The sequence below is a fragment of the Seriola dumerili genome, unplaced genomic scaffold (assembly GCF_002260705.1).
Source record: "Seriola dumerili isolate Sdu_G_001 unplaced genomic scaffold, Sdu_1.0 BDQW01000088.1, whole genome shotgun sequence".
In the NCBI taxonomy this organism is placed as follows: domain Eukaryota; kingdom Metazoa; phylum Chordata; class Actinopteri; order Carangiformes; family Carangidae; genus Seriola; species Seriola dumerili.
In genome coordinates, this window is record NW_019174343.1 from 4,120,312 (window position 1) to 4,147,516 (window position 27,205).

Below are 27,205 nucleotides of genomic sequence, written 5' to 3' on the forward strand. Positions count from 1 at the left end.
GCTCTGTCTTGGGAGTTTCAATGACCTCTGTGTGTGTGTGTGTGTGTGTGTGTGTGTGTGTGTGTGTGTGTGTGTGTGTGGGTGGGTGGGTGTGTGTGTGTGTATGTGTATGTGTGTGTCTACCTCTGCGTATGTGCATCATATGTTCAAACCTGAAAATACCAAAAGTGAGGAGGAGTGACAGCAGTGAGGAGGGAGGTGCGGACAGGTTGGAGAAGACCCCTGGCTCCTCTGGGTTGTGTGTGTGTGTGTTTGTGTGTGATGAAATAAATAAATATATAAGAGAGGAATATTAAATCCTCCTTGTCGCCTGCTGCTGTCTTCCTCTAATATTTCTCGATGGAGCCAAATTGACAGATAACTATCATATTATGAGGCAGTCACACCTTCCCTCCACTGAAGCCTCACTTTTCTCTGTTTATTCGTTTCTGTCTTTGTGTTTTTATTCTTTCATTTCACCTCTGCTTCTTTTTCTTTCTCTTTCCCACTCTGTTCCTCCACTCTTGAAGTCTCGCTCGTCCTCTCTGACTGACAGGGAGGAGAGCTTGCTGACTGAAAAGTCAAAGAGGCTCCGAACTCTCCTGCAATCCCTCAGTGACTGAGAAGCCAACAGCTGTTGTCTGCTTAAGGAGAGGTGACGAGTTAAAAGTCCTACCTGGATCACACGCACGTGCAGAGAGAGAGAGAGAAAGAGAGAGAGAGAGAGAGAGAGGGATATGTCTTTCCATCACTTCACAGGCCATTACATTGATTAACATTAATTTCCTGGAGATTTACCCTAACCCCGCCCCTTAACCTAACCTGACCCAACCTCGTTACAGCTTTTGTTTAACAGACGTAGAGAGTTTTTCCTGATGTAATACTTGACAGTAGAACTGCACTATGCATCAATTTGAACATTTCATATCATTGTCTTATGATTTACTGTATATCCATTATCAGAAAAATATTCCTACTTATGTTGTGATCATTTCTGTATTGTTCAGTTCAGTGGTGAAGGAAGTATAGTTCAGATAAAAGTACTAATACCACAGTGTAAAAATACTCCATTACAAAAAGTCCTGCACTGAAAATGCTGCCTCAGGAAATGTATGTGAGTATAATCAGGGAAATGTATCAAAAGTAAAAGTGCCCATGTGACAGATTGTTATTACTCATGCATTAATGTGTGGGCAGCAGTTCACTGTTGTGACTGGTTGAGGTGCAGCTAATTTTAAAGTATTTCTACATTTGACCTCATTTTTTTTATGATTCATTTTTTTCTTCAGTCACTGTATATGCTGTTTTTAGTGGCACTATTGGTTTTCGAGCTGTAATGTTTTACTGACTGTTTAGATTATTATCATTATTAGTAATTTTACTGTTGTTTGTTTTAGTCATTATTTTCTTGTTCCCTCCATCTCTTTGATTTTTCTTTACATTATTGTTTTGCATTATAATGTAATTTTTACTTGAGTGGAGCCCAGGAAGAGTAGCTGCTACCTTGGCAGTTGCTAATGGGGATCCAAATAAATAAATAAAAATAAATATACACAGGGTTGCAACTGATGATTATTTTCATTCTGGATTAATATGCTGTTTTTTTTTTTTGTTTTTTTTTTCTGATTAATCAATTGATGACTTGGTTTGTAAATCATTAGAAAAATGCCCCTCACCAATAATTACCAAGAGCCAACATTACGTTTTTAAATTATTTATTTTGTGGGACCAGTGGTCAAACCTCAAAATGATTCAGTTTACTGTGGTTTAGGACACAGAGAAGAAGCAAATCTTCAATTTGATGAGCTGGAAGCATGAAATATATATTTTGGTAGTTTAAACTATAGAACAATGCATCATTTTTTATATTCATGTGTTTTGTTTGTGAAATCTCAGTTTGTATCTATTAACTATAGCCAATAAATGTAGTGAAGTAAAAACTTATTTCTTTAATATTTCTCTCTCAAATGTGGAGCACAAGTAAAAATAGCAAGTGTCTCATATTTGTATTTAAGTCCAATAGTTTAATAAATATACTTAGTTTACATTCCACCGCTGGCCCAGCCTAATACAGAGACATCCAAAGCTACCAGTCAACTACTCCAGTCAAAACACTATGGAGCATTATCGTTTCTCTTGTACAGCTGGCTCTGACTGACAAAGCAATTTCCTAAATCTCATCATTTGCTCTGGTCATGATTTTATCTTTACAAAAGGAAATAAATCTGAAGTCCAGAATAATCTATGATGATAAACACATGGAGCTGCCAAATATATTGTAAGCAGTAGAACAACAGTAGGCTGGATTAAACCAGTTCACACTTTTATTTATATATATATATAAAAAAAGCAGCAATTAGTATATTATCTCCTCATTGTTAATGCATGATCAATAGTTTAATTAGTTTTGCCTGATACCTCTTTGGTTTTCTTTTTAAAGTATATTTTTTGGGGGCTTTATTGGACAGGATAGTATAGAGAGACAGGAAATGGGGAGACAGAGAGAGGGGGAATGACATGCAGTAAAGGACATGACATGCACTTAAAAACCTTTATAGTACAGGTAAATACTGCAGGTACATCCAGGGTAAGTTTTAAAATTTAACATAAAAAAGAAAAACTTTATTAATTATTTTTTCACCAATATAATTTGGTAAGTAATATTTTTCTAATATGTCACTGATGACATTCTTATTAATTTTCTCCATGGTCTAATTTTAATGTCAGAATATGTCCCATACAGAAATGTAATATATGGCAATGTCCCTATATCAAGAGTGATGTTGCCATATACGTATGTTAACTATAAGGGGATATATGTGGAATTATGAAGATATAAGTTTATAACATATATGAAATACCCATAGTAAGATGTGTATATGTTCATTTTTAAAAATATTTATATTATGAATTTTTATATGGTATAACATTTCTGGTAACAATATATATTTACGCACATTTATTAAAACAACATAGATATAAAAATCCTTTATTTTTATATATATTTTTCTTATAAATGTCTTATTCATTTTAAATATGTTTATCTTTCCATTCTCAGATGGTATACTGTATAATATCAACATATATTGACAGTCTTTGGGATGGAAATATATTTAGCTTAAAATATATGTTTACAATATAACTATATATACATACATAAAAATACATATTTGTATGGACTAACTTTTGATAAGTTTTATATATAATTTTTACACGTTTTTATCTAATATGTACATATATTTCATATGTTAAAATTCATATTTTACATTTTCATATGGGGTGTCGTTGATTTCTTAAATAAATTTGGTTTAAACAAACACTTTTAACCCCTCCCTGACCAGGAGGATTTTCAGTCAAACATTACGGTCCTGAAAACCCATTTTCTCAGTCATATATTTATTCTGGGTGATTCAGTCTCACATTAACAGAAACTGGTAACTGGTCTGGTAATCATATACATTTTGGTTATTTTAAAGTGTTTTTTATTTTGTTGTATGAGCTTTTCTCACTGTTTTTTAAGTGGGCGTGGCTTCACTGTAAAACTGTGATGTCATGTGTTTCTGGATTTAGCATCATTGAAATAAAACTGTGATAATGGTTGTAGGGGTTGTTTTCTTGTGTTGCCAGGGCCACTGTCAATCAAATCTGATGAAACCACAGTCACAAAGTCCTAAAGAGGCAGATTTAAACTGATATTTATTTCTGAACTTAAATTTGGATTCTTGCTCAGTTGGTCATGAATATTTTTTGCTGCAGAGAAAAAAGATTAAGATGTGTAACCAGAGTTTTAAATTCTAGTACAGAAAAAATATAGAATATTTCTATTTGATGCACTGGTGCAGCGAAAAATGATGGAGTCTTGGGTTTGAATATTTAATTCAGTCCAAACATACTGTAGCCTAAACGAAGAGGAGATACAGAATGTATATGTGATACTGTCGGATTGGGTGGACGATGATTTGAACCTTGAACCTACTTCAGGGTGAAATAAAATGATAAAACTATATGTCAAGGGAATTTTAATGTAGTTATTTCCAGTAAATGTGTGAATGTCTGTGCTATAATGTGGATGTTGTTGTTTCCTACACACTAAATCATAAATCACATGAAAGTATCAGAGGCACAGTGCAGTTCACAGAAGAGGAGGACAGGCTGTGGTCCATTGACTGAGCAGAGGAGCGAGCTAACCCACATGTACGCACGACCTCTCTCTCTCTCTCTCTTTCTCTCTCTCTCTCTCTGTGTGTGTGTGTGTGTGTGTGTGTGTGTGTCAGGCTTGGATGAGCCGGCTGAGCTGAGTAGATGTGACCAGCCTAAGTGTGTGTGTCTCATATCAGTGTGTCCTCGATCGCTCTCACTGTATGGGGCACTTTAGTCCATTCTTCAGTGGCACTGGGAGGCACGCATACACACACTCTCACACACACACACACAGACACACGCACACATATACAGTACACACCTGCACACATGTATGCACAGCTACACACACAGACTCTCACAGACTCTCAGTGTTTTGATGTAAACTCAATTGGACGAGGGGTCCAGTCAACCACTCCACCAGAGTCTTTCTCCCTCCATCCTCCTTTCTTTTTCCCTTCGTCTTTCATTGCTTCGCTCCCTGTGACACTTTTAACGGCATGTCACGCAACCCTGTGTTCACACACACACAGACACGTACGCACGCACACACACACACCATGTCGTGATCTCAGCCAAAGCTCTGCACCTTTGTCAGGGGAGAACCACTTAAGCACGCTCATATACACACACATATTCACGCACATTCATGTCTGATTTTTTTTTTTTTCCTCTATACACACACACACACACACACACACACACACACACACACACACACACACACACAGACACACACACACACACACACAAGTCCTCACCACTTAAGCCGTCTTCCTTTCACCATCTCGTGCCCACCCCTCCTCTCTGTGTCTTGTCTGGTCTCGTGTGTGCGTGACTGTGGCTGGCTTTGGCGAGGGTGAATTAGCACAACGACCCAGTTTGGTGCCAGAAGAGACAAGAAGTCAGCAGAGGATATATTGAAGAGCTTTCCTTTTTTTTTTTTTTTTTTTTTTTTTTCCTTTCACTGCAAATTCACTTTATGCTCTGGCTGCAATGATGTAATAGTAAGTAAAATAGAGGGTAAACACATCACCAGCTGAGAATTATCATACAGCAAATTCACTCTGTTTTTAGATGGATCCTATCTCTGTAACCTCAGATAACTTCCATTAGCGTGTTACATTTAAATCTGCCTTAAAACGTGGAGAAAATCAGCTCCATAAACAAAATGTGACACGAGGTGATTTTTCCCTCCACCCTTTCCTCTGCTTTCTCTGTTTTGCATTTCTGTGCTGCCGCTAATTGCCTGCAGCTAATTATAGAAAGTCTGTAAGTGGCCCTCTGAACCGGACACACAGACACACACTCGCAAACAGACACACACTCACAGACAGATACACATACACTCCACTTCCTACACGTTTAAACACATTTTGACAAGGAGGCTCTCACTGTCCAAGCAAGAGGGAGTTTGCCGCCGGCCTCAGGTTGGAAACACCACAAAAAGAGATTTGTGAGTGTGTGTGTGTGTAAGTGTTGGGAGGAGGAGGAGGAGGAGGAGGAAGAGGAGGGGGTGTGTGTGTGTGCAAGTGAACCGGTGTTGCGTGTCTCGTTCGGCTCGTTTAGCTGACAAACTGCTTTTAGCATTTAATTATCCATCGCTCTGTGATTAATAGGTTTTAATTACAGTAACCCATGGCAACCTGAAGTATGCACAGGTCTCTGAATGAGGTCACCCTATCAAAACCCTGTGAAAAAAAAATCACAAAAGACAAAAACAAACAGAATGTGTTTAAAAAAAATAAATAAAAGAGGATCAAGAATCTTTGCATCTCAAACACCTCATTTATTATTCATCATGGACGGCTGAATGAGACACAGCTGTTTTCTCAGTATTCACCTACCTGAGGAAAATATTAGACCTCAGAAAAGCTTTTGACCAGACCTTGAACTCCTTCACTTCATTTATATTTTTTTTACATGAGCCACAGCCGGAGCTTCAAACAGACTCCTTGATTCAGTAGAAAGGTTCGAACTTTCCTGAATTCACGTTATTTCCAAGGCTTTTTTCATTCTGCAGACATTTCTGCTGATGCTCCGAGCTCAGAGGAAACTTTCCCACAGTTACATAAATGAGCAACTCTAATGCTTATATGAACATTTTTCTACTGAGAAAAGGGGATGGCAAAAAATGACTGCCTTTAAGTTCTGGTTAACTTTGGCCTCTATTTTTGTGGCGGTGCAACGACCATCACAAGCAACTCTTGGTCAGTTTGGTATTTTCCTGACCTTGAAATCCACTTTGTCCATCTGCGTGGGATTTTTGGTGCCCAGTGCAGAGCGCATGGTGCAAACAGGTGGGACGTTCATTCAGATCAGGCGGTGCAAAGAAAGTAGTTGGAATTTTAGTGGAAAATGTGTCTTTTGAGAAAAGACGTCTCAGAACCAGGTCTGTTTTCTACCACGACGTCAATCTGCTGCCACAAACTAAATATTTGGAGCACATGTGAAGAAATGAAGAAATAATACTTAACTATTTAATAACTAAATTCATTTTTTTCATTTCATTAAATTCCTGCAGCCATCTGAAGGCAGCACGACATACAGTATATTGATAAACCTGCAGCCTCCGAATTGAGAAGTGTTGTGTCAGAGCACAATGCAAATAACACCAGGCTGCTCCAAAGTAACCACACACACCTCTACACACATCACACTGGTCTGTTATAACTTTTTGCTCTTAAGGCATTTTTTAGGGGCTCTTGCTTTATTGTTGGAATGCTTTATGAAGCAGATGCTGTTGTGTCACATTGTGTCGAGACACGATGTAACCATTTACAACACGATACAGTAGAATTAAGACTGAATAAAACATCTGGTTTATGTCATCATAAAAACGGCTTCATCAAACTATTTTAACTGTTTCAAAGAAACTTGTGTGTTGCGATGTGTTCACTGCAGCATCCAGACAACAATATATCTCCTATAAGAGCTGCTGTTGTCATACCAGTGATAGGGAAGTGGAAGCGGGAGATACCAACTAACTCAGACTGTTGAATCCTTTTGTGGGCTTAGGTTTTGGTCGTATCACTCACAAAACTGCTTGTAGAAGGGATGTGTTTGTGGCCTGTATGGACAGGAGGAACAACGGCTGAGCAGCAGCCAATAACTCTTTCAGTGTACATACTGTAACAGCATGTCAGGATCGTTATACGACTGTGACTCTAGAATCAGAACTTTTGGCATCACATGTGTAGTGATCCTTGACTCTGGGCGCCCCCCCCCCCCACATGCAGACTATTGGCAGATACTACAATTTACAGCTGTCCTCTAAACACCTCACATGCAGACTATCAGTGGACACTACAATTAACAGATATTCCCTGAATGCCTCACATGCTTTATGGGAGGTTTAAGGAGTTTATAGTTTCATTGCAAAATCTGTCAATATGAGGGGTCATCGGGGGCCCCTCCCCTTTGGGCAGCCCCAAGCATTTGTCTGATTGCAAAAAAAAAAAGCTGTCCAAATACAGAGAGCGAACATCAAACTTCTGTTTCATAATCCTCTTTATCAGGTTTTAGGGCAGAGCAACAGTTCAGCTGAAGTTCACCTCGCTCTGATGAAGTTCACTCCCCTCTGGCTCGCTGCGCAGACTTCACACTTTGTTGTAGTTTTACATCTCCTTTCTCAGGCTTCTCTCTGGAGCTCTAGTAACAGGTCGGTTAGCCAATCAGAAGAGAAGAGGCTCTGAGCCTCTCTTTTAATTGGCTGACTGTTCAGCACATTGGATGGTGGGTCCAGGTGGGCAGGGCTTGGGGTGTGGCTACTTTGTTGTGACATCACAAAGTTCCAGGTTTTAAGGCTCAGTTTGTGAATATTTGTGTGTGTATTTCTCTGTGGACTAAGGCTTTGATACTTTCACAGTATTAATAAAGAACCTAGACCTGCTTTATCATCAAACAACACACGGACATTTCAATTTATACAATATAGGACTTAGGCTTTTGAATTACAAACTATAGTCACATACCTACAGTTTCGCTCTCTTTGCCTTAACACCACGAACAAACAGTCGTTGTGAGTTCAAATTATAGTTTTTTCACAACCTAAGGAAACCGACTGGCAAAGGCTCCAGAGTTCTTTTGAACAACAGCAAACAGGTAAGTGAAAGCATCGTCAATTAACTTACCCACACAGGAGTCTCTGTGCTCCTCGAATCCGGCGGAGCACACACACCTCCCAATGGGCACCAGCCACTCTCCCTCGGCGCTGCAGTACATCTTGGGCGTGTCCCTCTCCTCAGCGTGATCCACACACTGACCCCTGACCTCCACCAGAGAGGACGAGTCGGCGCCCGTCACCACGTCAGTGAACACAGCCAGGTTGCGGCTCACGCCCACGCAACGTTTGTAGTAGACCCGCACCGAGGTGAGGGCGATGCAGGCACCGATGTCCTGGAAGGCCAAGTAGAAGCCTCGTCTGCTCAGAGGGCCCACACCTCGCACCTGTGAAGAGAAAGGAGCAGTTCACACCTCATCTCACACATTTCAAGTCATCAAAGGGGGTATTCATTTCATTTTTTGACAGTAACTGTGTGTGACTCTGTGCGTTCATGCCTCTCCTTGTTTTGAGGGGGTACATTGGAACAGGATCCAGCTGGATGTGACAACAAGGTGAAGCTCGAAGCCAAAGAACAAGAATGAAAGAAAGCATTAAAGACCCTCCGCGTGTGCTGCCACAAAGCCAGCAGTGGTACAAACAAAGTCACACTGCAAATTTCAGTGGGTGGTAGTCTCAACAGGCCAGATCTTCTTTATGCAGTGTAAATGATGCAGTGTAATTTCAGAGCCTGTTTTGGCCTGAAATTGCAGTTGTGCCTGAGAAGAAAAACTTTGCCCTAAAGCAGTATTTTTCAGCCCACTCTTGTAACACTGTCGAACTCATGATGGAAATTATCAGATATATTGTCTCCTTTGTTCCACACATTGCTCCTCCTCGTGAAAATTTGATGCCTACATTACCTACAATGCAACATGACTGCTGACAATACAGTCAAAGATTAGGGTGTGTTATGCTATTAGCGGTTAATGTAGCCTAGAGCTGCTAGCCTCAAGCAAAGATGAGAAGTCTGGTAAACTCACGTCCTTCTCTCCTTCTCCATACCCCCCACTTTCAAACTTGTAGTCCTCAGCTCCAATCAACACTGACTCAAATGACATCCTTCAAAGCAGTTCATCAGACTTCACATAGCTCACCCTGGAGAGTTTATAGAAGTTTTTTCACACATGCAGTGGTAGCCTACTCCTCGACACCTGGAAACTTACTATGATGTTATCAATCAGTAGTGTTCCCCTTTAAGTATTTCTGCTGTATGTGACATGAAATGGTCACAACTAGATAAGCAGCAATCTTTCAGTTTTCACTGTGATGGGACTACATCAGCCATCACATGTTGACATGCTGACCCATGAGTACTCAGTACTTATTACCACATTACTACATTATTACATGAGAACTCAATACTCATGACAAAGTTTGTCCACAGACAGACATATAAATTCCTGCCAAACCACAAAACCACCTCTGTGGTAGTTCTTGCTACAATAGGTGTCGCCAAACTGGTGAAAACAATGCCAGGAGCGCTGTCACAGCTGGTAGACATGATCTAATCGGCTTCATCAGGACTGTGTAGGAGTGTTTTCATCAGATTTGACCAAACATCAACCCTGCTGCCATCAGGTTTTGGTTCAAATGTTGCTAAGTTCTGATTGGTGGAAGGAAGTATGTCACATCCTCTTTTTCCAGCTGAATCCCGCCCACTTCAAACAAGTGAGAAACAGAAAAAGAGAAATACAGAAATCTCTCCTTTGAAATAACCAAACCTGATGTCTACTCATGTAGGGCACCATTAGTAAGATGATTGAGAAAACCATTTTTCTGGGACTTAAATTGCTTCTTTTTCTTTTGAAATACAGAATAGATTTACTTTTTCTAGCCTCTAACTATTTAAATGTTACAAAACCTGGTGGAAAGGGTCACAACTCATGACACCAACACACTGCCCAATTTTGATGGGCTATAAGACAAAAAAGGAAACTGCTGCCCTGAGGCATAAGGGAACTGCACCTGACCATTTTTTGTTTTTTAAATTTCACTTTAAGAAGTGAAGTTGTTGAACTTTACTGACTTTTTTATGTGCAGCACCTGTGGTGACTTTACAAGTGTACTTTCAGTACATAGTAAATGAACTTCTGTACACTTCTGTTCTGCACACAACATAAAGAAAGCAGGATATATGGATATATCAAACCTCCTTATGAGACAACTAGCTGGAGTTTGGAAAGTTCTGTCACTAATTCATGCTAGAAGCTCAAACAGTGGTTGCCACAGTGGTTGCTAAACAAAACAGGTGGAACAGTGTGAACACAGCCTTAATTTAATCTCTGGACTGGTGTTTGGTGTTGTGCTTTGGCAGCAGTCATTAATCAACTGCTCCACTTCCAACAACCTGGGAACATGGACGTTATTATATTTCTGTATATTTGTGTTTTGTAAAATATCACATCACAGTAGATCTTGTTAACACCCAGGAACTGATCCAACACATTATTTCAAAAGTTTGTTGTGGAAGCATCTGAAATTATAGGGACACATTTACTTTGGCGTCAAGACCCACAAACATCCAATAAGGTGACGGCTAAGAGTAGGACATAGTGTAGTTATTTCTAATCGACTTTTTAATAGCTACCTGTAAGTATACTAGTTTGATATGTCTTGATTCATGATTGTGAGGTAGATCTGCTCAGTCCATAAACACAGCATGTTTTGTGAGCGATAGCCATGGCATGAAAGCTCTTTACTGTATTTTTCATGAATTGACAATAAACTATCAGATATTGAACTTCAAGGAAAAGCTGGCAAAGACCTAAAACAGGACGTACAACCAGCTGTAAATTATAAATGACAAAATATTGTTAGTTGTTTCTTTTATCTCGTCATTGTTTCAGGTAAGAACTAAGCCTGGTACTTTCATATAATTGCTTAACATCACACATAAAGGTCACGCTAAACTGAGCTACATTAAGCTCTATTGGCTGAATAAACTACCTGCTGACTAAATGCCTGGTCACACCTGAAAGTGATACACCAAAATGAATCTGTGTGTCTATGCGAAACAGAAGCTTTGTGATGTAGAGACTATATTCTTAGGTTAGTTGGTGAGCTGCTGTAACTACTGTAGCAAGCTAACTGTTAGCTCACTAGCCAGCTGGGCTAGTGCTAGTCGGTCACAATAGCTCCTATAGTGTCTCTCTATTTTCATCCTACAGTTCTGCTTACTCCCCCCTGGCATTTTGTTCAACATTGCTCACCATTTTGTTCAATAAAACAGTTACTAATGAGAGGAACTATAGCTCTCCAAGCTAACGCAGCAACTGTTAGCAAGCTTGTTAGTTCATTATTTTAGTTTGGTCACTAACGAAAAAATAAATTCACACAGATTATTCAGATTCTTTTATTTATTTAGAGTAGCCAGTTAACCTAACCTGCATGTCTTTGGATTGTAGGCGGAAGCTTGAGTATAAACGCTACACAGAAAGGCCCCAGAACCTTTTTGCTGTGAGGCAACAATGCTATCCACTGCACCACAGTGCTGTCCTATTGTAATGATCAGTTTTGTAATTTGTAGTGATAGCTGTATTGATTGAGTTTGTGTTCACACTGTTTTTTACTGTGTTTGTCTGATGACATTCTACAAGTGGTAGAAGAAGGAAGACACAGACCGACCTTGGCTGAGATTTTCCTTGATACTACATTAGGTTATCCACTGTTTCTCATCACGGAATGGGTTTTCTATTTCTCCTGTAGGTACACTGATGTACAGGAAGCACAGTGTCTACACGCAGAAACACCATTACTACCGCCTAATTAGTAGCTACTGTTTACAAACTGAGATGATGGATTGAATAGATTTTTCACTGTCAAACTCACCAAGCTCCTGATATACTTATCAACACTGTGTGCTAATTAGATAGCTAATTATGAGCCGTGCGGATCTTTCTGAGCTGTTATACGGATGTTTTGTTGCTATTTCAGGTAAATGACAGGAATGAAACATATGTTGTGTAATCACAATCAACAGGATTCAGGATTGTTTTTTCCTGTTTTGGTGTAATTTTTCCCACTAGGAGCCAAGGGATTACACATAGATAGATAGATAGATAGATAGATAGATAGATAGATAGATAGATAGATAGATAGATAGAAGAAAAGAGCAATGAAATATACAGGGTCTTTCATATCTTTGTCTTTGTAACAATGTAAGATATCAGTAAAAGTGTACTTCCACTATCCAGCATCAAATTCGAAGCTGTTATCAATATCAAAGTATTTCCCATGGTACTGATCCGAGCCCTGCTGTTTGTTTTCTTTCACAGATCTGCAGAACCGAGCGCAAAACAGTTTCAGTGACGAGACTGGAGGAGGCTCTCCGGGGCTGTGGATGTTTCCAACATGTCTTGAACTCCTATGGAGGTGTGCGTGCTAAGAATTGGAATAAACTCACCATCCAGAGTGAGAAATCGCTTCAAAGAGCCTGAACTAACTTTTCCTTGTACTATCAGTCAGTATTCTTGCTGTTGTTTGGTGCTATAGCACATACCTCAGTGTTGAGTTTAAGTCTCCGGACTCCCAGGTCCACCCCCGTGAAACTCTCATCAGCAGCGATGGTGTCAATCTTAATGAACTGGTTCTCCCGTATGGCTGAGCCCACCGCTCTGTCAGACTCGTAGTAGTACAGGTTGAAGGTTTCCTGGAATAAACAAGGCTACTTTGAGTCCTGTGTATGTGTTTATTACAAAAAGCCTCATTCAGACTGGATTTATTTCTCTAGGGGAGATGAGGTGATTTTAAAACATTACCTGCACTGGTCAGTGATTTTAATCCTGCCCGGAGAGCATATTTGTGTAATTTTCCACCCCCACCCGTAATAATCACAGCCAGGTTTACTTACTGTTTTTCCGTGAGCTGCTCCTCCTGTAATTTAAATCCCATCTGGAGCGACAGCCTTTAAAATGGATCTTTAGTTTTTATTGCCTGCAGTCATCCGCAGTGTGAAATTTGACTTTTTGTGTGAAAATGAAGAACGTCAGAAACGTTTCGCTAATCTGGAAACATGCTAAAACCAACATACAGTAGAGGCCTGTTTGGAAACCATCAGGGGAGCAAGATCCTCTTGAAACGTCCGCTACTGGTAGATACTGGTATTCTCTTTTAAGCCCCTATTTTTAGCCTATATTTGTTCACATCATGAAAAAATGGCACCATTGAACATATGCAAAACTGGCTATTAGCTGTTCCTGTCTGTGTACCCATGGATGTCTACAGTAGATCCCCCCTTTGAGAGTCCATGTTTAATATAGACAACCTCTTGTAATTTTCCGGTCTGAAACAATGAGTGAATGAGGAGCAGAGTAAATATTTTATTTTCCCACCTTCTCCTGTAACCTTAATCCCGTCCGAATGGGATTTACAGTATATATATATATCCAACAACAAAAAAGTGTCAATGCAACCTGGAAGCATTACAGATGGACTGAAACCACTTCAGGAGGTGGATTGAGACACATTCTTTTCAGATGTTGAAAAGATGTAAATGCATCCACCTCTCCAAAAGGCTTAAACACAATCCTTCCCACCATACCTACACCAGTAAATAATTTGCACAAGTGGCCACTTACCCTTGTGATGGCAGTCAAAATTAAAGCAGTGCAGTTACCACTACAGTACAGAGCTATACAACTTCCTGAATAAATTAAAATACGCTCAAAACTTTAAAAGGTGTTTTGCACTTTTAAACATTTTTGGTCACACTGTTCCCACATTCCCAAAAAGGTCAGTCAGGTCTGTATTTGGTCATTAAAACAGCCTTGAAGCTACTGCTGGTTCATTTTCTCAGTTTGTCACTTGTTAACTAAAACAGTAGCAGTTTATCAATCTCCCCAAATGTCACAAAAGTCCTGTTCAGCAAAAATTGAATTTCCTATGTTTAAAGGCCACAGTGAAGCACATAGAGTCGGAGTCTTTAAACTGTGCAAGAGTTTAAATAGACTTTATCTCAGATTGTGATTTTGAAATGCTAAATGGTTATGCTAACAGAATATGATTTGCATTACGCTCATCTAAGAACTTTTCTTTCTGTGTTTCTCCTACACATATTCATCCTCAACCCCCAGTGTTACCTTGCAGGTGCCCAGTACTCCGGGCATGCTGTTGCAGTCTCTCAGGGTGAACTTGACCTCAATGTAGATCCTCCTGGCTCCTTCTCGGGGGATCCAGCCTGTCCTCAGCCAGTTGTTCTGGCTGGGACTCATCACATTACAGACCTGATGCAGAGAAAACATTGTCATCAATAAGAACAATGATTACTATCATTAAAAGATGCTTTGTGCTTCAGCGTTTCCTCAACATTTTCAGACTTTTGTAGTTCTGTTTCTAGATGTGGCTTATGCATCCCTTTAAGAAGTAGTCCATTCATTTGCATGGCTTCATATTTACAAGACTGACGATTGTCTGGGTCTTAGCGACTGTCGCTGTCTTCTCTCTGATGAGAATTAGTTTCCTGCAACTAAAAACTACCACTTGGCTGGTTCATAGGCAGATTCTAGCATTTATTAGTATTATTGTTGTTATTGTTGTTGTTGTTGTTGTTGTTGTTGTTGTTTTAGTGATTCAAACCATTTAAATTTCACTAAAAATTCATAGTGTGTTTTCCCCACCACTGTTATTGCAGAAAGCTTTGAAATAACATTTACACCTGCACATTGTACATATTTGTATTATATTTATACTTTTTATAATATTTCTTTCACATTTTTATCATATTTATTCATAAAAAACATTTTATTTATATTTAAGCTACCTGACTTGCAGTACTTACTTTGCTTTATCTTTCTTTCTTTTTTTCTTCTTTCTATGTTTATTGTTTTGCACCAAAACACCAAAGCAAATTCCTCATATGTCAAATACTTGGCAATAAACCTGATTCTGATCTTTGTGTTGGGAAATAAAAGTTTTACAGCATGGTTACCCCATGCTGGGTAAATAGTGACAATTTTATATTTGATGATTTCTTAATGAATTGACTAAACATTATATAACATGTCAGAAAAAAGGGAAAATGCCAATTACTCTTTACCAGGGGTTTCAATTTACTTGGTTTGTCCAATAGTCATAGTTCTACTATTGTAGAAATAATGAAAAGAAACAAATGTGAGGATTTGAGGTGAATTTCTGGTTAAAAAATTGACTTAAATGATTAATTGTTACTGTAAAGTCAACAGTTGACTGACTAGTTGATTAATCAGCTCATAATTTCTGCTGCACTATAGCCAATCTAATAAAACAGTTAACGGATTAATTATATTGTCTATAATACAAAGTTTCCCTGGGACCAAAGTGATTGCACTGAAGTTCATACAATAATTGATTCTAATAAAGCACTCAACCCCACTGCACACTGAGAACATTACCGACCTGGTAAGTGTGGATGGGACTGAAGTACTCGTCCATCTCATTAATGGCATCCCACTGTGTGGAGAGAGAGAGAGAGAGAGAGAGAGAGAGAGCGATAGAGAGAAAGAAACGTTCTTGGGTCAGTTGCATACTCACACTTGGTCTCCACGTTTTTCAGATTCATATGCAGCAAATCACTCAGCTGCTGTCTATATTTCCCACATGATTATCTGCGCCGGTGCGTCTCCCTAACCACATTGGAAGATTATTGGCTTTGACTTCAAATGAAACATGCGACGACTCCTGTCACAAAGCGACAGTCATGTTGGTGTGGCAGGCGTATGGTATGCTATATTTGATATATTTGACTCTCTCAGAAGACCAACACTATGGTTTTCCAAACCTCATTATCTATATGACTTTGGAGGACAGAAAGTAGAGATAGTTTTTTTTTGTTTGTTTTGTTTTTGCATGAGACTTAAAATCCACCTTCTCATTTACTCTCTAATGTTTCTTCATTTAAAAAAAAACAAAAAACATATTTTTAAAGTCTCAATAAACACGGTTAACCTGGGATTACTTCCTGCTTTAAATATGCTGATGTATTCCACTCCAGTGCTCCAGCGGTTAACACATGCAATCATGTGCTCTACATTTCAGCATGTCGGAATTCACTTAATGTGATTCCAATGGGACGCATTTCCCTTTAATGAGATGCCCCTCATGTATGTGATTAGGTTTACATTGTTTGCTGAATGCTGCTGGCGGCCAATAATAGAATTACGAGGGGGAACAGTGAATGAAATGTGTTGGTATTTCCAAATGTGTTAATGTGCGTTACACCTCTGTGCACCTACTGCATCCTGCACCGGGAGAAATCACAAGAAAACAGTCTGTTCTGCTCCCCCTCTGTGTGCATTATGAGGATATATAAGCTGCACCCCCCAAAAAACCTCTATCTACACATGCACCACAACATTCCCAGATTTTATGTAGTAGGACGCACAAGAAGATTAAACTCAAAATTCGGATTTATTTGAATGCATCAGTAGGTATGTACACAGGAACACTTGCAGAGTAGGACAAGATGATTGAAAATAATCTCTTTTTCTCAGCCCCACTTCACATAGCAGCCAGTCTATTTTTGCGCTAGTGTTCACAAGCGGTGCAAATGTAAACAAGACATTTACATATGCATACATTAGCATTTCATTAGGGAAAGATACACTTGGAAGTGTATAGTTGGTTGTCACTTAACTGAATAAATAGTCAAATCTGTCAATCAGTTTTTAGACATCTGTCCAAATCACTTTATAAATAAGCTGAAACACAAATTGGACACAAGTCCAGTACATCAATGCTAAATTTGGGCTTGCTTTTGAATCTCATCCAGTAGAGAGGGCGTCTGAAGATGTAGACTGTTATCTCCAGGTAATACCTGGTAATGCCTTGTCACCCCTCCTCCATCACCTGTGTGGCCATTCATAAAAGCTATAAATATTTTGAATTTCAAGGTGGAAGGACAATACTTTTTATGAACAAGTTTTTCATGCTGCAGGGATTTACAGTGTTTGCTTCCAGTGTTTGAAAGAGTGTTTGAGATGATTTCTGTTGAACTGAAGTTTTGCGAGCAACCTGGCTCAAAGGTAATGTCTGTCTGTCGGTCCACCTCTTTGATCTACACTGAAATGTCTCAACAAGTACTGGATGGATCGCTGTGAGATTTTGTACAGACATTCATCCTAAAGATCCTCTGACTTTTCCTATACAACCATCAAGTCCAAATTTCAGTTTGTCCAGTACTTTGGTTTATCCAAGCGGAAACCTCCAGGGCTGAAAAATGAAGCATCAACACTGAAGTATCAAAAACTGCAGTTCCTCTAAACTGGCTCCAACAGTGAGTCAGTCCCCATAGATTCCCATGTTAAAATGTTTCTTTCTTTACATCAGAAATAAACAGCCTGGTACAAAAACTGTTTTTGTCTCTACAGCTAATTTCCTCATGACAACTGTTTATATAACTCACCTGTTTACATTTTATTAAGAGTTATGGCAAGTTTGAGTGGGTGATATATGCTTGCCACAGACCAGAATGTACCAAAGACTCGGCTCCACACACGCCCCTCCCCTTTGCCCATTTTTGGATTAGCCAGGAGTTAGGGGCGGAGTCAGACACTGCCAAGATGGTGACGGTGAAGCAGCTCACTATGAGCTTCAAAACTGCTCTTCAGAAACCTATGGGCGATGTCACAGAGGCTACGTCCATCTTTACATACAGTCTATGGGTTTATCAATAAATACTTGTAAAATGAATGACGTAGCCTGAGCTACACTTAGCAAATGTTAGCATGCTATCATGCTAAACTAAGACCACATGGTAAACATTATACCTGTTAAACATCAGCATGATAGCACCGTTATTGTGAGTATGTTAGCATGCTGATGTTTGCATTTAGCTCAAAGGAGTGCTGTATCTATATACAGCCTCACAGTGCTGCTAGCATGGCTGTACACTTGTTTTGATGCTAGGAGTTTCCTTGCCCGTTCTGTGCTCATGTTTCCCAAATCTGTACAACAGAGCTGGTGAGTAAAATGTCTATTTGGCCAAAAATAAACAAAATAAGAACCAGGTTTAAAAAAAATAGTGTAATTTCCCTTTATCCACACATGGCAATTCAGCTAAGTAAAGCTGCTTGCTTTACTCTTCAAAGATTATACAGCTTATACAGTATATGCTTCTATATAACAGTATAGAAACACTTAAACCCTCTATTTATGATTGTCATTGTTAACTGTAAATCCAGTTGCACAGTTATATGGTACGTTTTCGTGTCAGGAGGAAAACCATATCATCCTTTTTTGCTGCTGTATTAGAAATAAACCACCACAGCTCAGTCACAGAGGAAATAGATATTCTGTCAACTGGTTTATTCATGGTAACATGGAGACTCAATTGCAGGGTGTCAAAAGTTCAAGAAAACAGCTTAACCCAAACTGCAGGGGAATGGGAATTTGAGAGCAGCTTTTTTCCGCCTCTACTCCTGCTGAAACAGGAAATTTGCATGTGATATAAAGCATAAAGGTCAGAATAAACAAACAATAAACAATAGAGTATCAGTTCACAAAAGAAACACGAGATTTATTTAAAGTAGAGTGAGATCATTACTGTGATGCTTAATGTGGTTGAAATTTTGCAGTGGTCCATTGGTGCAAGAAACCAGACCCAAACCTGGCAACTTTCCTGACTCTGAGTAGGACACTGGCTAAAACCAAGGTTCAACTGAGGGAGGGGCAGCTTGTCGTCACGGGTCATGTTTTGATTGGATAATTTTATGTATATGCTGCAGGATGAGTCATCAAAAATATTTTAACACAGGAACAGAGAAGAGAGGGATTCTAATACAGTAGTGCTTAAAATTATTTTTGGCATATACTGTATCTGGCATGTACCAAAAGATACCTGAACAATCAACACAGGGACTCAGGATTAGAACTTGGGAAATGTATTTTGAATTTGTCCAGGTCTTTAATGGTGACATCATCCTGCAATAAAGTCATCAAAATTCTGTTTATTATCCCACCCTTCTCCCTTTCCTAAGAAATCATACTTTTCTCTTAGCTAATATTCTATAAATTTGCAGTTCAACCTCCTTGTGTTATATTCCACCTCACATAATGTCAACAGAAATTACATCATATAAAACTTTGACAGGTGAAGATCTGATTTACCTAAAGCCTGTATACAAAGTGGGGTTGTATTTGAAGAAATGGGCATTTAACTGTCTAATGACATATTAGGGTGAGGGATGGGTATCAATAGGAGCTTATACTCTGATAAATTACTCTGAGGTGTTTTACTGCACTTACAGTAACAAGCGTCGTTAGTAGAAAGTAGAGGTGATGAGCTGACGATCTTATATTGTGGACGATCTTACTTTGGGCGTATGATCTCCTTTTCAGATGAATCGTACAGATCACGTCATTAAAAGCTGCTATATTCACATATTTAATTTTAAAAGTTCAGTCGCTGCCAACTAGCCTGATCTTTTTGCCACATCTATCCCTAGAGGAAAGTCATCCTTTAAGAAAGCAAAGATGCCATTTGACAGTATTGTTAACATGTGAAGAGGGCCCCCCTAAAACAGCATTTCACCTAGGCCCCCTAAAAGCCTAAGACCGGCCCTGTGTGTTAATGTAAAGCCTTCTGTCACTGCATAGAAAACAGAAATAATGGAAAAGAAGTATCTCAGTGGATGTAAACAGAACCAGTGACTCACTCTGTGCCAAACTGACTCCCCCTCTACCAAGAGAAAAGCAATTCTCCCGCTCTCCCTCCCTCAGATGAACTGTGGCGAGGATTACAGGTTAAGAAAATTGGTATTCACCTGAGGCAAAACTGATGCTCTCTCGAATCACGGCCACAATAAATTTCAGCCTTCGACAATATACAGCACAGATTATTTTGCAGGTATTACCAGCCTGGGCAGAGTCAATCTGTATGCATGTGAATGGAGACATGCATGTGTGTTTAACCCCGGTGTTACCCATGATCCTCCTGGGCTGGGGATCCTTGTGCAAGCGGTGGAGTAATTGAAAGGGAAAGTGTCGACCCCGCGAAGCTTTGGGGCCGCGCCCACGCTGAACTCGGCCCCGGTTAAGACGACTGGGCTTTTCCATGGAAGCCCTCCAACTCCTCTCGTCAGCCCCAGCTCCCCCTGCTCTCTCCCCCGACACACACACACACACACACACACACACACACACACACACACACACACACACACACACTACCCCAAGGCACCACCCGCCAAAAAACCATTGGGATAATTAAGATGTAGGAAGTCTCACCCATCTCACCCTTCCCTCCTTTCCTCATCCTCTCATCTTTATCAGCTAAATTGAAACCGTCCTTGAACTTGTGAGGACCCCAGCTAATTAGTGGGGTATATAACCTCTCTATCTCTCTCATTATTCTCGTCTTGCCATCTCTGCTCTCAACCTCTCCTTTTTTTTTTTGCTTTTCTTTTCTTGGGAAATCTTAGATTTTAGCTCCTTGTAATTTTCTCCAGGAGTAAAAAAAAAAAAAATCACATGAGCCGAAGGCAGACTTTCAGGAGGTTGGGAGCTGTACAGCCCACAGGGAGGGGATGAGATTGGACCAGATTGGTTGTTGTTTAGTAGTGAGAATAATGGAAATCCTTTCTGTTCATCCTCAGCAGACAGGCAGTGAGAAGAAGAAGAAGAGGAGAAGTCAGAAAGATTCAGCGGGGCATGTTTATCTACTGAGAACGCGATAAGAGAGTTTTCTATCACGACGACAACAGAAATGCAGCGCTTTACAGACCGCCAACTGACAATGCAGTGTGTGTGTGTGTGTGTGTCTGTGTGACAGACAGAGAGATGGAATGAGAGAGAGAGAGAGTGAGAAATTAATTGGCTGTAAATTGCACATCTGTTTCCTGCCTGTCAGCTCATCAGAGCTCTCATCAGAAGAAATCAAACGTGGCAGACAAAGAGAAAAGCTGTTAACAAACACAATAACATGTGCACACAATGCAAATATATACAAATGCTAATATACTGCAGGTACACACAAGTGTATGAAAATAACATGCCAATAACAGTGAGTCTAAAAATACATTTTTCATGGCATTTGTCAAGCAATGGATCTGTCAAACATCTACGATAAATAAGTCATGTAAGGTAACACGCTGTATAAATCTGTTTCAGGTGTGGGTCATAATACTTCTGAAATGCCTCTGATAAGTTTCACATTAGTTCAACTGTGGCTGAAGTCAGTCAAAGATAAATGTGGCTCAGTTTAGCTGAATTTTTTTAGTCTGTCCACCTCAAAATACAATATATGAAAATCTCCATCTATTTACACTTCAGTTTCAAGGCCTTTCAATGACTGTGGTTTACTGGTAAATAAAATTGATATTATAGAAGAATATTTTTTCTTTCCTGTTAAAATATGAATTTCATTCATTTATTCAAAGATTTCTGTGAAAAATAAAGAATATAAATACCAAACTGTTTCACTGAGATTTTTAAATTGACTCACCAGCATCTCTGCATTCAACAGCTGTGTTTCAGAGTTAGACTGAGTGACACGGATAGAATCAAAATGACATTTTTCAGTAACTATTTTGAATATTTTTCCAATATCAATTACTGTGTAATACAATGTTAATTGAACTGTGTTACACTCTTCTCCTATTATCCATTAAAGACCCAAACTCTTCATACATGTATGAACTCATTCTGTAAGTTTCTTAATACAACCGTGGAATTATTAAAAGGTTTTTATTGGTGTTACATTTGAATTCAGCGTCTCTCAACAAAATGCACTGTGTGACCCATTAAGACCACATGTTAACCAGCAGTCATTTACAAGTCATTTCCAAGCTGCTTCTCCGCACTGCCAACATTGTCATTCTCATCTGCGACATTGTCTGACAAAATAACCAAACACATAGATTAAAGGCAACAGCTTGGCTGTATTTACTTCTAAAATGATCACTTCTAATGGGAGTTAGAAGCTCATTCCTGTCAGCTGCTGTGTGGTAAGCATAGAGACATGTGTCTGCAGAGGGAAAGCTTGATCTCCAGCTCGGGGCGATACTGATGACTCCCTTCAACGGAAAGTAGTTAAGGTTTGTCCAAAAAGCTGCTAGATTTGTTGCTAGGTACTTTTCTGAAAAAAAAAAAAAAAAGAAGTTGCTAAAGGTGTCTGACAAGTCAGTTAATCTAGTGACAAAGGCGCAAAGTTGGAAACACTGCTTGCTTGCGCCAGATCATTTTAAAAGGTGCAATGACCAATGGTGTACCCTTATCACTCAGTCAGTCAGTCAGTCAGCAAGAGACCCATTTATAGGGCTGGCCCTGCTGGTGTGATCCAGCCAAAAATGCTTTCTTGTGCGCTGAGTGTTTAATAGAAAGAGACGAATGAATAGTGAGGATGTGCTATAGCGCTGGGTCACAAAAGCTGACCTGAGGTTTGCACGTTTAAAGGTTCTCCACACCCACACAGGTGTTTTCACTTCACTACCTGATTAAACCTCTGTTCGGGTTGGTGTGTGTTACGTCATCGAGCCACAGGTACCAATACCAGGCATAGAGGTGGAAGCTGTCCCGCCCTAACAGGTGCAGCTAAGTTAACAGAGTGTGAGGAAGATGTCAGTCAAACTCAGACTCAGGCCCGCACAGTCCCGAGAGGAAGTCTAATCAGTTAAATAAGTAAACACACTTGTGTAGGCGTATCATAGATGTTAAGGGCCTTTACTACTAGGTTCTACTAGCATATTCCTGTTGTGCCTGTTTTTTCCTCTTATTGTCTTTTATTTACTATGTTTTCATCACAAACCAGTGAGTCATTTTGTAGCACTGTTTTGAAAAGCCCCATGAAGTGGTACTACAGCAAACAGAGGGAAGAGAGTGGATAATCATCTCAGTGTACTGAATTTGAACCTGTGATGTTGTGACTCATCTGTGCCTCCGTCCACTGATCCTCGAGACTGCCCCGAGTGAACGTCGCTATCTTCATCACGTAAAACACAAACAAAGAGTGACGCTGTAAAATCCCGCCTGGTGATCGTTTCTTCTCTCATGTTCTGCTAATTGTGTTTCTGATCTGGATGTTCTGGGGTCACGCAGCCAAGCAGCTCGGGTCTCCTCTGACTCTTTGTCGCAATTAACACTTGTATAATCCACATTCCTCGACTTCTCTGATTCTCCACGCTCCCTTTCCCTCTTTAATCTCCTTTGTTTTATTCACCCCATTTAGGGTTTCCACACAGACAAAGAAGTTGCAACCTGAGTCGCCTGAAGATCAGAGAAGCTGTTGTTAAGCAGAATAAAAGCGTAGTTGCCTCTAAAGCTGGCGTCTAAATATTGGGGTCTATTCTCATATGAGTCTGACGCCCTGTAGCATGAAATCAATATCAGTCTATTCATAACGTATGATATGAGGGAGAGTGAATGCCAAAAAAGATGAAAGAGAGAATGAAAGATTGATTAACAAATACAGAGAGAAAGCGGGTTGAAAAGAGAGATGATTATGTGCTGCTGGTATGAGGGACAATAGAGGGGGAGTTGCCTGTTTAAGGCTCCATTCATCATTGTTGTTTCAGAAGAGGCTGAAGGCAGCTGTGGCTACAAACACACAGATTCTTGCTGGGAGTCTGGTGCACTGATGGAAATTATTTTCTGCTCAACTTTGCATTTCTAATAAGATTTGCTCCGAGGCTTCCACACCACAACCCCCCCCCCCCCCCAAAAAAAAACAAAAATTTTTTTTAATGAAAAATACATAAAAAAATGAGACAAAAATGACCCACAATTTATTCTGTGCTCTGAGGTTCCTTGTTATTATTAGCGACTACATGGATGTTCTTATTTGCACTCTATTTATGTCGTTCTACAGAAGCTTCTTAGTGCCATCAATAATTAACAAACAATAGATACAGCACATGCTGAAAACACTGTATTTAACTATTCTGCAACCTCTCAAACTGCCTGAGCACACTTACACATCCCTAACAATTCGGACTGCATTCGTGACAATTAAATCAAAATGTAAACAGTGATAGAAGACCATGTTTGACCGATAGTTGTAGGGTTGATATTTTACCCTAATATGGCAGATGTGTCACAGTCTTTTAACGTGGTGCATGGGTGTGTGGAACTGGGTAAAAATATTTCATTTATGTTAATGCATATTCACGACATTCACATAACTTAAAACAAAAAAAAAACAAAACAATAACACAGGCATGTAAGTAAAATTAGTCAAACTTGTCTCCTACAAATGATATATAATATATATTTATATAAACATAAATTTGGCCATATTCTTGAACCAAACAGGAGCCTGAGCAGGTGGCTGTGGTGGGTGGGGGTCTTCAAAGTGCAGGAATTTGACACCAGAAACCTGAGTCTGTTTCCTGTATCCTCTGTGTGGTTTAGGTTTAGGTTTAGGCTTTGTTGAGGTTCAGAAAAGATTAAATACAGAAAAGTGTGTTGTGACACAAGTCATCAAACAATTGAGTATTTCCCAACTTTAATCGGGTGCTTTTCTTGTTCTCAACATAAGAAATGTTAATCGTGCTTTAGGTGCCACAGGCAGATGTTGTAGGGAAAAGGAATGTAATACATGACCTGGCATGAACCTCTCAGTTCATTTTCCACAGGCCGTTATCAACGGTCGCAGACCAACCAATCAGAGCAATGAATCGTGTGACACAGCGCAGAGCTACAGAAAGAGGAGAAAGTTTTATACTTCTCTAAAAATGTTTCTGCTCTATTTGCAACATGTGACTTTCAGAAGACAGGGTTGAATGACAGGTGAAAAGACAGAAGGAACAATGGGGCACGAATGACCCACAATAACATGTTATTTGATAACCTTTACTGTCCATTTGTCCTCTGATTGAAGTAAACAACAATGAAACCAAACTGATCTACGCATTATCTTTCAGAGTACTGCCTTTCAGATGCCAAAACCTACTTTGTCAATCATGCGATGATCAATGTGGAATTTTTCTGTGGACAATTTCATATGAGAGATTTTGGTGCTTTGTTGTTTTTGCTGTGCGTTTCTGACTGGTTCCATACGGGCAGACTCTGTTGGAAAAATATGATGTCCATTATTTCTTGGCACCAGGATTTAGCAACATTTCAATTAAAATCTGGCAACATTTGTGTCGTTGCTTATATTTCCTGGCCGCACCCCCATCGGTTTTTATGCCTCCACGCTGCCGACAGTCAGGGCCGGTGGCAATATGTTTTTGGGTTGTCCGTCCATCTCATTCTTGTGATCGCAATATTGCAGTAACGCCTTGAGGGAATTTCATCAAATTTCGCACAAATGTTCACTTTGACTCAAAGATGATATGATTAAATTTTGGTGTTCAAATGTCAAAGGTCAAATGTCAAGGTCACGGTGCCCTCACAAAACACGGTTTTGACCATAACCCACAAATTCATATTCATTATCTCACAATTTAAAACAAATGTCTAATAGGATAAAATGAAGTGATGATGAGGTCAAAAGTCAACTTCACTGTGACAGCATAACATTCTGCAAAAAACTCAGGTAAAATGAGATTAGGGCCGTATTCCCTGCAACTGGTGGAGGTATACAACTGTGAGGTGGTAATTCAACTTTAAACTATATGCATATATATATATATATATATATATAAATGCTGGTGTGTCTGAAGTAATGACAGTAAGTAAGAAGAACTGTACATTAAAGCATGCTGACATTCCTGAATTATACAGTCTAATTGCTGGAACTGAGAAATAACAGAAGAAAAAGGAATCAACAGGATGTTGAAAAGTGCAGGATTTTACACTGAACATCGGAGCAGTGACTGCAAACTGTGGAAGTATGAAGGTTACTTCCAAAGAAAAATGTACTAAAGAATTACTCACTTCACGTGGGAATGGAAGAGACTATTCATATCAACAGAAGGTTGAATTGTCTTTTTCCCCTCATACTCTTCTGTGTAGTCCAAACAGTAATCCACTACCCGCCAGACCTCATGATCATAATCCAGCTGCTTGTAATCCATTACTACCACGCCCCCTCTTGCATTAAAAGGGTGCAAAAAGCAGCAGACGACACACGTGTTTTAGCAGGAGAGGCGTCAAAAGAAAGACAAGACAAAGCCGAAGAATGGTGTCGTCTTTGAAAGATCTAATTTCAGATTAGTATGTTTGATGGAGGTTTCTTTAGAACTCATAGACAGAGAGAGAGAGAGTGACAGAGGGAGGGATAGAGAGAGGGTGATGAAGATAGAGAGAGAGAGAGAGAGTCAGTAGGGTGTGATGGCTGTGTGTGTGTGTGTGTGTGTGTGTGTCTGTGTGTACGCATGTGTGTGTATTTGCTAGTGGCATTTCCAGGCTTAATGCTGGGCTCTATGTGAAGTAACAGGTCTGCATATTAACTCAGTGGAAATATCAGGCTCTGCCCAACACCTTTCTGCCTCTCATACTATCAGCCACACGACCACAACAGACTTAATAACTTTGCTCCTGTGTGTGTGTGTGTGTGTGTGTGTGTGTGTGTGTGTGTGTGTGTGTGTGTCAGCGTGTGTGTGTCTGCCTGTCTGTGGGCTCTTTGACAGTGATAACCTTTCTGGAATAGGAGTGTTAATTGCACTGGTCTGGGATCAGTGGGGTAGATGGTGTAATTGCTATCTATTCTGAGATGCAATTTTTACAGGACAGTGTGTGTGTGTGTGTGTGTGTGTGTGTGTGTGTGTGTGTATGTGTGTGTGTGTGTGTGTGTTTGGTGTGTGTGTCGATGAAAAGATCCTAATGAAGAGGAGCATTCAGAAAAAGTAAAATAAAAAGGGAGTTCATGTGTGTGTTGTGCCAATTACCCACTGTGGCAGTGTTTACCACAGAGAGTCACATCAGTGTCTGCTCATGGCCTCTGGTCACCTCTCCAGGCCTCCTCCCCCTTTGGGAAATGTCCCACTCCATTTTGGTTTCAAAAAACTTTATTTCTTCATATTATCCACCTGCGTCACCAGGAGATGATGGTACTGATGGACAGAGTGTGGCCAAGAAACACGGATACATCGATCTAGATCCATTCACTGAGCAGCTTTAGCGCCAGTG

General features: G+C 39.8%; 1 protein-coding gene across 1 annotated transcript in view; it reads right to left on the reverse strand.

The window, feature by feature from the left end:
- The window catches only part of epha8 (EPH receptor A8), a 125,815-nt gene that overhangs the window by 56,119 nt on the left and 42,491 nt on the right, over positions 1-27,205 (reverse strand). The window contains exons 3-6 of the mRNA XM_022744817.1: positions 15,596-15,649; positions 14,302-14,445; positions 12,723-12,872; positions 8,253-8,568 (exon numbers count right to left, since the gene is read on the reverse strand). Of these exons, the coding sequence (XP_022600538.1) occupies positions 8,253-8,568; positions 12,723-12,872; positions 14,302-14,445; positions 15,596-15,649 (664 nt within the window). The remainder of the gene's footprint in view (positions 1-8,252; positions 8,569-12,722; positions 12,873-14,301; positions 14,446-15,595; positions 15,650-27,205) is intronic.